General features: G+C 43.9%; 1 protein-coding gene across 1 annotated transcript; it reads right to left on the bottom strand.

Moving 5' to 3' along the window:
• Positions 1 to 526: 526 nt before the first annotated feature.
• ano10b (anoctamin 10b) lies at positions 527 to 11,507 on the bottom strand. The gene is made up of 16 exons (XM_071544983.1): positions 11,422 to 11,507; positions 11,265 to 11,325; positions 9,680 to 9,930; positions 7,603 to 7,776; positions 6,793 to 6,930; positions 6,404 to 6,520; positions 6,133 to 6,249; positions 5,415 to 5,753; positions 4,828 to 5,010; positions 4,610 to 4,665; positions 4,413 to 4,487; positions 4,054 to 4,218; positions 3,782 to 3,973; positions 3,156 to 3,293; positions 2,583 to 2,699; positions 527 to 2,439 (listed from the first exon to the last, which is right to left on the bottom strand). Exons 3-16 carry the CDS (start codon positions 9,921 to 9,923, stop codon positions 2,431 to 2,433), a joined length of 2,064 nt encoding a protein of 687 aa, XP_071401084.1. The 5' UTR covers positions 9,924 to 9,930; positions 11,265 to 11,325; positions 11,422 to 11,507; the 3' UTR covers positions 527 to 2,430.

The raw sequence follows: 11,507 nt of genomic DNA, 5'->3' as shown, positions 1-11,507 counted from the left end.
TCCCATTATTTGTTCCTGTGTAATTGCAGCCTGTCTCTCCCTAGTGTGTCTGTGTCTGCTGACCTGCATTGAAACTAGGACCATGTCTCTATGGAGAGATTAACTTATTTTTCTGTATTTATTTATTAAAATGGATTAAATCAAGAGGAATGTGTGCAGCGTGGTGGTTTATTTTGGGCCAGGCTTTATGGTTTGAGCCAAATGCGAGGTGACCCACACTGGAGACCAAATATCTGTTAAACAGCTAAAGGGGAATCCTCTTTGGTCCTGGGAAAACTTCTCGGCCTACAGGGGCTCAGGCAATGCTGCTCTGATACATTTGGATTGGATGATATCCCAAACATACAAGCAGAATTCCTATGTGAAGATGTAACATGGTAGATATTAAAAATACAGTGAGAAAAATCCAACACAAATCAACACAAAAAGTGTTCATACAGACCAACACTGAATGCCTGATGTACTTAAACTATAGCTAAGTATTCAGTAAATAAGAAACAGCAACCGCCCAATTTATTTTCATGTATTTATTGTAGGACAACCAGCAACCATAATTAACTCTGTTTCTGACCTGAAATACTGATCCTTGAGCCAGATTGTCTAAAGTATTTTCATCAACTCGTCAGTTAACACACACTCACACACACACACATTTATGATTTGCGTTAGGAGTGCATATGTACAGTGGCAGCCATGGTAGAAGTCTCTCATTATGTATTTATTCTTAAATTAGTACTGCAACCACCAGAGTCTAGTCCTTCTGAAAAGTTACACAGCAGAATGGAAAGATAATCTATTGTGCCTCCTGGTGGCTGAAAATAAAACAAACTCCTAATAAAACAATAACTCTCATGATGAACAAAAGTGCAACAATGCACCATTGATCAGCAAGTGTGGACTTCTACAGTGGCTGCGTCTGTATATTTATATATCAAGTATATTAGTTAAATGCGCCTGAAGTGAACAGTGAACAGTGCAATAACACTCATAATATGAATGTATAATATAACAGTATATGATGAATTTGCTGTGGCACAGTGTACCCAAGCATAGTCATTCTTAGAGGCAAACAGCGGATTGATGAGTGAGTAACTACTAAAAACCACACATTAATAAAATTATACATCTCTAATATCAAAGCACTTAGCAGTTCTTTGGTTGGTTACTCCCCATCATTTACAATGCAGGACGTCCTGAAAGAGTCTTAGCTCATATTCATCTACAGAGCTAATGCTCTAGATGCCATTTGGAAGACCATGAACATTTTCTCACAGCCTTACTGTGATTGCTCAAGGAGGAAAAGCGAGGAGAGGACAGTAAACAAGTAAACTTTTGTGTTTGAGATACTTTCATGTGTTATCCTTTGAGGTCAAATTTGGACAAGAATGCACATTTTAACATGTATGCAATATTACATAAAAAATAAAAGAAAATACATAAATAAATGCAAAGTGTGTAAAACACCACACTGGAAAACGCTCCATCCTCCCTCTTCTGGGACTCTGTGACGTTCTGTGATATGGATGCAACAATTCCACTTTTCCACTGCCAATACTGGTCCTCAGCACTAAACTTTAAGTATCCACCTATACTGAAGTGATCCAGTACAATATGAAACTGAGACTATGAGTTTGGGGTCAGTGTACCAAAAGCGTTGTTTTAGACTGGTATCAACTTCCATCTAAACTCAGTTTATCCACCTACTCAAGGGGAATAGAACATATATTATAATGTAAATCCATAATACACGTTATACTCAATAGCATCAAACTGATGTAAATGATGTGAACACAGTGTATTTTAAGACAGAAAAGCATGAATCAACACTTTTCTGAAGATAACGATTGATTTCTGTTTATATCGATTGTTGTTTGAACCCTCTGACTGTAGCTGACCACTAGGTGGCAGCACAGCACAACGTTCATGCAGGTGGAGACAAATACTGGAACATTTTAAGTATTCTGACCTCTGACCTCTCCTCCCTCGTTAACACGAAATGTCCCTGTCCCTTATTAAATTTTACAGGGAAATATCAGGGAAAAGAGCACTTCACCACCTCACCTCCATTATCAGAACCAAAGCCATTTTAAAGGGCATCTATACACACAACCAATACATTCCATTCGTCATCTAATATCATCACCAAAACACTTCTCAGCTGCTGTATCAATTGCACTTGCAGTGTAGGTAATATAAGGTGCATTTTAGACGGCGTGTTTTGCGGAAGCACCAAATTATTTTGTCATAGCAGCATATATAGCCTAAAAAGTATACATTTCTGGTATAGTGGCACTCAGCAGTATGTGTAGTGGACCTGGTGGTTTGAGTCCAGACTACATTGTGGTTCTGGGACTGGAACAGCCGAGCAGGGGAGAACAGAAAGTACTACCGCACTCCTTTCAAAACCCACCAGGACTCTCCAGAAACCATTCACAGCTTCTGTAAAGGAAGAGGAAGAGGGAACAGAGAGAGAGAGGAGTCAGAAGCCTTGGGTGGTGGCTTTCAAGTAGGAATTAGTATGTGTATGTGTGTGTGTGTGTGTGTGTGTGTGTGTGTGTGTGTGTGTGTGTGTGTGTGTCCACCTGCTGTCCCAGGGCCTGCATGGATGTGAACTCAATATGCTCTCTCTTTATTTTGACCCAGTTCGGTTCATCAGGGATCAGGAACGCTAGCACCATCTTGATCAGGATCAGCACGTGCTGCAAACACACACACACACACACACACACACACACACACACACACAATAAAAATGTCAAAAGCAATACACATATTGGATATTTTATATAATGGCTGGGATGCAGAAATATAAGACACAGTTAGACCAACTTATCAATGCTGCTCTGAATTTATTGAGAATGCCAAACTTCATCATTCACTGACTTAAAGAAGATTTCAAGGTATATTTTGACTTTTAATTGATGCAATGCAATTTTGAAGAATATTGTTCATTAAAGAGTAACTAAACACCAAATCTAAATGTGTGTAAAGCCTGACATCTAATGCTAAAAAGCACCTGGCACCAAAGATCAGCCAATGGCAGATGGCCATTTTAGCAGCATGCGTTTAGCATTAGATGTCAGGCTTTACACACATTTGGGTTTGGGGTTGAGTTCCTCTTTAACCTGAGAGGTGAAGCCCACCGCCTGTCATACCTCCACCAGAACAGCCAATAGGAGGATGTTCGTGCCGCTGATCCCGCCCTCCTGACAGAGCTCTCGTAACCGCGGCGACATCAGCAGCAGCCAGCAGTTGGAAATGACGGAGACAAAACTCAGAATCTCAAACGCTATCTGAAACACAAACGCGCTCGGGTTTCAGAAGCATAATTGTGAATCAAGCATCATTTGAAAAATAAAAAGACATTTACATTCATATTACAAGAGATTTACATAAATTCAGTAGAAAGGGATGAATTGAATTCCTAAGGGTATGAGATAGGCCTGTTCCGTTTTTGTTTTTTTGTTTTTTTGACCTTTATTTAACATGGGAAAGTTAACGGACAGTGAATGCTCTTTTCCAGGAACATACTACTTTTCTATTCTATTGTGCATTCAGCAACACATTTTGTCCACTAAGATTTCATGTGTTACTTAAGTGGGTAATTGTAGCGCTCACGCTAAATGACGGAGAAAACAACAAAACAAATTCTCTATTCACAATTGGTTCAGTGTGACTTGCTGAGTCAGCCGAAAGCATTTCTCTGCAGACGCCTTGTTCAGTGCTTGTTTCTGCCACTGTTGTATTCTGTGTGTGTGTGTGTGTGTGTGTGTGTGTTGACCTTCCAGACCCCCAGGCCGGCCACGGGGGGGGTGAACGGCTTGCGGAAGAGCTTGCAGATCTTGTAGGCGTCCGAGCGGATCTCCGTCAGGTTGTTGATGAGCAGCAGCACGGCCGTCAGAGGATAGACGCAGGAGAACAGACTCAGGTACCCGAACTGGACCAGGAGCTCGATGTACTCCGCGAACAGGCCCTGCAGGAGAACGAGGCGCGCTGTCAGGGTTTTAGTTCTCACTTTGATATTCAGAGATGTCAAAACCATTTCACACCCACAGGGAAGACGGGCAGGTTGCGCTGGTTCCGGAACTTGTCCTCCTGCGGGTCGTCGTCCCTCTCGACCCTGTGGGGGGCGCTGATGAAGCGGTCCACCAGGAAGGGGATGACCACCTCCGTCACCTGGTTCACCAGCTGGGTCACAATCAGCAAGGAGGCCAGACGCTTCAGACGGAGAGAGAGAGAGAGAGAGAGAGAGAGAGAAAGAGAGTGTTTCATGACATTCAGACACATTTCAAAGGTTTGCATACAATTCGCTTGATATTTGGATGGAAACATAGCTGCAGCATAAGTCATACATTTCATCATACTTCACCATGTATATAAAGAAAGGAGGAGGTGCAGAGATCAGCTGTTACCTTACGGAGCAGAGGCAGATCCTGCTTGCAGAAGGCAATATGGAAGAGCACAGTGAAGTAGTTGAAGAAGGTGAACTGGAAGAGGAGAGAAAATAAGAACTTGTACAAACACGTATAACCTAATGGTTTAAATACTTGGACATTTCTGGAGAGGAGAGGAGAGCAGAGGAGAGGAGAGGAGAGGAGGACAAACTCACCACCAGGACTTTGGCTGTCAGATGGTTCTGGAAGGCCGACTCCTCTCTGTGGTTCTCTGAGGAGAATAGAAGACGGTCGATTGGTTTATCCATCAGTATCCATTAAAGAAAAAAGAACATTTTAAAACTCAATACTAGATCAAGACTTGTTAAGATGGATATTTCATCATAACTTTCTGACTCCACATCTCCCTCAGCATCCCCTCTTCCCCACTCACCGAATTCAGTCAGAGACTGCACCACCATCTTGTAGACGGTCGCCAGTACGTTAGTATAGACGATGTGGGCCACAGACGGCAGGTAGAGCAACGTCTGGGACAGCAGGGAGTCCCAGTCCTGGTGCAGCTGCTGCACCAGGGCCTCCCCCCAGTAGAAACCAAACATACCCATTATCACCAAACCTACAGAAGAAGAGAGGACAGGACCAGAGAGGTGAAGAGGGGAGCAGGAGTGAGAAGAGTTTTTGCAGTTGTTGATGGCAGAGCAAAGTTTTAAAGTGTTTTCACTTGTTTCACACATCACTGAAGCACTTCATCCTCACTTGGCATTAGCATGATGTCATATTGCTGAGCAAACCTTTAAAACAACAATGATACTTCCTCATCTTCAACTTGAGGAGTCTGTTAAATTACTTGATGTACACTCTTAAAAATTAAGCTTTATTTTCAATTCATCCATGATTCTAACAAGGGACAATATCTGAAACGTATCTTGTGTTACTTTTCAACTTTCAACATGCAGCGTTGGATTCATTCATTTCATTCAGGTGTTGCCCATGCATGACGCTTTAGGGGTTAGGTCTCACCTAGAAACAGGCCCACCACTGGGACTGACACCAGCACCATACGCAGTTCCCTCTGCCAGTCAGGGAAGAGCGGCTCCACGCGCCCCGTAACCTGGTTGACCCCCAGGTCGCCGTGGAAGTCGGGGCGGGGCTCGGCGAAGCGCTCGGCCAGGTGCAGGTAGCCCCAGCGGCAGGAGAGCGAGGCGCTGCGGCGCTTCCACAGCTCCATGACCACCGTGGACCACAGCATGCTGAAGACAGCCTGGATCATGTGACCGCTGACCGACAGCGAGTCGTCGTCGTCATCGGCCGTGACCTTTGACCCCGAGACTGAGTCGAGCACCTCCTTCTGAGCCGCACCTGCATCGAGCATCGAGGACGACTTAGTGTTGATTAGTCCATTTTTCATGTCACCTTCTATAGAGTACAGCAGGTGGTGACGTCACTTGGCACCAAAGATCAGCCAATAGCAGATGGTAAGTTTAGCAGCATGCTTTTTACCATTAGATATCAGGTTTTACACAGATTTGGGCTTGGGGTTTAGTCACTGTTTAAAATACACCCATTTTAGGACTGTAGGATTGTACTTTTGGATACAAATAGGCTTATATTTACACTATGTTCAGCAATTGAATATGTCTTTTTGTTGCTAAATTCCTCATAAACGCTATGTATACATAAACAATCACAAATAGACAGACAACAGTGTAAAAAAAACCCCAGAAACACACACACCTACCTGAGCAGTACGTGAGGACGAGGCCCAGTATGGCAGGCGGGAGCAGAGACCAGGTGTAGAAGTCTAGGAAGCTGAAGTAGAATGCCACCGTGCCTCCGAAATACTCCAGGACCGCATCTGGATAGAGAGAGAGGTGTCTGGTGTAAATGTGTTGTACAGCCGATGCATGTGTCAGCGTTGTGTATGCGTATGTGCAAAGGTGTTCCATATGCAGGTCAGTGGTCCAGCTGATGTGTGTGTGTGGTGTGTGTGTGTTGGCTATTCCACCCACCCAGAGGCTGAGCCAGCTGATTCTCTGAGTACCAGGCTTTACTGAGAGCCTTCAGTTTGTCCTGGTGGTGGAGGGGAAACGTGTCCACGATCACGCCGGCCCGCTCCAGCTTCTGCCCTGAAATACCATACATTATTACAAAATTTTAAAAAAATATTAAAAAGTAGTGGGGTGGTGGAGTGATGCTGAGCAGAGCAATTTCATGATCGAATGAGGGGAGAGAGAAGAACTGCTGAGGTAGGCAAGACATATGTAGATACACACAGGACATCTAGATACTGGCAGGGTAACTCATAGTCTCTCTTTATGCCTGTTAGCGTTACAAAGTTATCAGTTCTTACAGGTTTATAATCTATTGGCAGCAGAGAATGACAGATGTGCAGACTTACAGATGTTGTCTCGGTTGTGCAGTGTGAGGCTGTCCGACATGCCGGGGATCCTCAGGTCTCTCTGCGCCCGCACACCGTCCAGCTCATACTTCACGATGTACTGCCGCTCCGCCAGGGTCAGGAATACCTCCATGTTGTCTGACACACACACACACACACACACAAATGGACAGAGACAAATAGACACAGGCAGCGACACATGAACACAAACACACAAAAGCATATATTTTAGGATAATACAGCAAATTGCCTCAAGTAAAAAAAAACAGCGCTTCCTCTTTCCATGTGAGTATGCAGCGCTTCCTCTTTCCATGTGAGTATGTATAATGCAGTAGATAATAAAGGTAGTAAGTAGTTTTATATGCATACATACAAGGATACAAACACACACACACCAGAAGTTGAGGATTATGTGCTATTTGAACACACAAGAACATGAAATAACACAGTGAATTGAACTTTGTATTCTGTGTTTATGTATGTTTGTGTGTTTTGTGTGCATGACAAGATGTCACACTGGGCCATAAATGAACTATGAATGGATTGATGAAAGCAATGATGTTGAGTGCTTAGCAACAGGGGACAAGTTTTGTTGGCAGAGGGCCAAAATAAAACGAATAAAACCATTAATCAGGCAATAAATAATCTATGACCTTTATGGACCTCAATCACTGACCAAGGTCCATTTGGCATGGTTATTGGCACTGGTGTGCTGCAGTCAAAAGAACAAGGCCGAGACGCTCCTTATCATGTATTATTGTGTAAATATGTGTTGTGTTTACCTGTGTGTTCACAGCTCCACTGCCTCACCTGAGTCTTTGAAGTTGTCCCTATCATGGTAGGAGAAGGCAGCCATGTCCCCGTTGTGGTAGGTCTTACACAGACCCAGCTCCTCGGCGGCACGGAGTAGTGTACACTGCGGGGCGGAGACCATGATGATGTCACCGCCGGCATCCTCGCCCGGGTGGGCCAATAAGGCAGCACCTGGGGAGGGAAAGTGGAGTGGAGGGAGGGAATATTAAAAAAATTATTTTATAATCTATCACCATGAGAAAGGAGGTGAGGGGAGGAGAAATGGGAAGGGAGAGTGGAGGTGTGTAAGAGGTGATATATACATCTGTAGTAAATCTAGATTTTCAACTCTGGCATTTAGCTGATGCTGTTATGCATGCGACCTACAAAGAGTGAAAGAATAAGCTTGAATTCCTCTATCAACAAGCAACCAATAGTAAGGAGTGCAAGGTTCCAAAGTGCTGGGTAAAGAAATAAGTGCCAGACAGAAAACAGAAAGAGGAATATCAGATGCAAGTAGAAGAAAAAGTTAGGGGAGAGATGGATGTGAAGTGTTTCTTGATGTGACGAGTTTTCAATTTACTCAAGTGAGTGACCTGAGGGAGTACAGGGGGACGTTGAAGACGTTGGACAATGAGCTGGTCAGAGTCCCTCATGAGGAAGACATCATCAACAATGCCATTCTACAGGCTGTGGCTGTGATGTGACAGCTGGTTGTCTTGGACCACACCAAAACTCGTGGCAAAGGTAATAGAGAGTTTTGCATGATTTGGATATGATTTGCCAGGAAAAGAAGCAGCTCTGTGTTGAGTGGTAGGTAGTAGACAGACATTCAACTGGATATGATAACTAGGCAAGCAGAGATGCATGTCTTAACCGGTGGGTCAGATAATGGTACGAAAATAAAGATAACGTTGAGTGTCATCAGCAAAGCAATGACAAGGAAAGTGAGACGATATGGAAGAAGAGGAAGGGGACCCAGTGCAGAGCCACAGTGGAGGGTACATGGTGAAGACAAAGACCCTCTCCACAATATCTGACTCAAATGTTCTTGCAGGTAGGAGGCAAAACCACAAGAGTGCAGATCCAGAGAATTCCCAGGTCAGTGAGAGTGGCAAGGGGCATCCGGAGGTTGAAGACCACGGACAAATCTAAAAGGAATTGGACTGTAGATAGAGAAGTAGCTCCGGTGGTGTGGAGTTGTTCAGTGACAACAAAGAGTGCAATCTCTGTTGAAAGGGCCGCCATGAATCCAGACTGGGCTATGGAGTGGAGGCAGAGGGATACAAAGTGATGGTCCAAGACATGAGGAGGTGGGTAGAGATGTGAGAAGAGAGGCTAGAAGACTAAATCACGTCTATTGCCGGCTTTGTTGGGTAGGTGGAGATGCAGAGAGGGAGAGATGGAAGGAGGGGAGGTAAGAAACAGTGGAATTCAGTTTTTGTGCGGGAAGGTTGAAGTTGCCTTAGAGAATGAAGTATGTCTTCAGGCAATGCACTCAGAAGCGTCAAGCTCTTCCAGAAAATAATCAAGTTGACCTCGAAGTGAAGATGGACAGCACTGTGAAGCACTTTGAATTGTAGTAGACTCCTCTTCTGGTCAGCACAATCTTGCTATTATTTTACACTCATTTGTAGCCTGAAAAGTAATCTAGATGAGTCTGTGGCAGCAGCAGTGCAGTACGCTTTCCACTCCAAGTTCTCATACTCCCAATATCTTTCCTATTTGCATTAACTGACTTGAACAGGCTGCTATTGCAAATCAGCCACTCTGGCATTCATTTGATTAGGAACCATTTAACAAAAATCTACACTGTCACTGTGTGTGAATGACATGCAAATACGATCATACATATTGTAGAACTCTAAGGCTATGATTCTCCTGAGAGTGACAGAGAAGACTAATAGTGAGACAGATTAGCCTGAGGTTTTCTAATGTATTTTGATGCTATAAACAGTGTTTACCTTTGTAAGGTTTGTAATCACTGGAGTAAAATAAGCCTGTATATTTAGAATCATCATAAGACAAAAAATTGACAAGATGATTACACCCAACCTTTTCGATGCCAACTAGTCACTATTAGTTAAGTCCTCACCTCCGTCTTTCACTGGAGCTCCAATGAGTTTGACGAGCCACTTCTTGGTCTCTGGGCGGACCTGGTCTCCAAGCTTCACCAGGACTAGCGGCTCGACCTGCTCCGACACGCAGCAGGGGCAGCTGACCTTGGTCCAGCCCGGCCCGATATCACTCAGTCTGCCTAGGACCTTTCCTTCTGGAGTCTTCGTCTTCTGGGCCGTGTCACCGCCATCATCACCACCGTCACCACCTACCGTACTCATGGTGAGACTACAGAAATGGGGAAGAAAAGAGCCTTCATCATCATCATCATCATCATCATCTCCCAGCGAGAGAGCTAGAGAGATAAATCAACTTCAAAGAACTATCCATGGATTGCTGAGACTGTAAAGAGAAGTGGAGCAACTTTTAACGTGGTGTTTTCCACTCCTAGTTCACTCTTTGGTGGACCACATAAGTGTTTTCCTTTTGACACTGCAGTTGAAAATGTGAATGACCCAAAACCCAAAATTGTTCAGAATGTGTGCCTGCTTCTACCTTACTGGTCCTAACACTCGATAAAACACCCTCTGCTTGTAAGGCTATCATTCACAGCTCTTTAAAAGCCAGGTTAATCTGACGTTGATGGTACAGTGTACATGTTTCTATTTATACTTACAACTTAATCAAGATGACATGATCAAGATCTAAATAGAAGGAAATTGCATTGGAGTTACATATCTAAGCAAAAAGATATTTGACCCGAATAGTAAATAGAACAGACTACACTAGAATAGAATAGAATAGAATAGAATAGAATAGAATAGACAATAGTGATAGGGGTACTTACATCTATTCTATTCTATTCTATGAGCCGGTCTGCCATTCAGGAAAGTGAGATTTGAGAAAGACTGAGACACCGTTTTGTTGAGTGAAGCTGGAGAGGATAAAGTTTTGCTCGCTATGTCATAACTGGTACATAACCATGTTAGCAGCAGACTGTCCCTACAGATAAAGCTATGCAAAAACAACTATCGACCAGTGTTGTGAGCAAGAAGTCACAAATTATCTACCTGTTACCAGGTGCCCATTTGTATGCTGCTAACCATTAACAGCCCTCGTAAAGTCCTTATGCTGTCTGTAGGGCTGTTGGACTTGCACTGGACTGCAATAGACATTATATACTGCATAATTTACATACATATCGACTGGAATTGATCATTTTCCTATTCCTGTCATTTTACATTTGCATCACCATCTATTACCTTATAACACCATGAAACTGGTTAGAGAGCTGTTAGATTTGCATGTGAAGCTGAACATGCAGCGGTCACGGCCATAACACTGTGCAATGATCTGCATGTTACACTTCATCACACACACTTGCTGTAATGTCAGTTGCTTGCTGCACTCCACAGATATGGCATCTAACTGCTTCTGTGTGGCAGCCTGAGAGGAAACGGTGGTTATTACAACGCTCACAGCACACACACTACTTCCTGTGTCTTGGCTGGGCTTCACAACATCACAACTACAAGATACGTAGACATGCAGAGAGACTTATGGGAGGGAGGGAGAGAGAGAAAGAGAGAGTGAAAGAGAGGATGATTCAGGAAATACAATACCTGGTGGGGCGTTGAGGATGAGGTTCTGGTCTCCAGTCCTACAGCAGGCCCACTCCCCCTCCTGATTGAAAACACACAGAAAGAGACAGAAGAACATCTATGCAGCTTTCCTGAAAACAAACCAGGAAACAAAACACAGACTCACACACACACTTACCCAGCCCGGGTGTGTGGTTCCTCCCTGCTCTGTGTGTGTGTGTGTGTGTGTGTATGTGTGTGTATGGCAGGAATGCGGAGAAACTT

This window comes from Centroberyx affinis, unplaced genomic scaffold (assembly GCF_046629955.1).
Source record: "Centroberyx affinis isolate AG114_WGS23_722 - 3 ecotype Tasmania unplaced genomic scaffold, CSIRO-AGI_Caff_v1 ptg004742l_1, whole genome shotgun sequence".
NCBI lineage: Eukaryota > Metazoa > Chordata > Actinopteri > Beryciformes > Berycidae > Centroberyx > Centroberyx affinis.
Note: the sequence above shows the minus strand (reverse complement) of the source record. Positions and strands in the feature narration are given on the sequence as shown.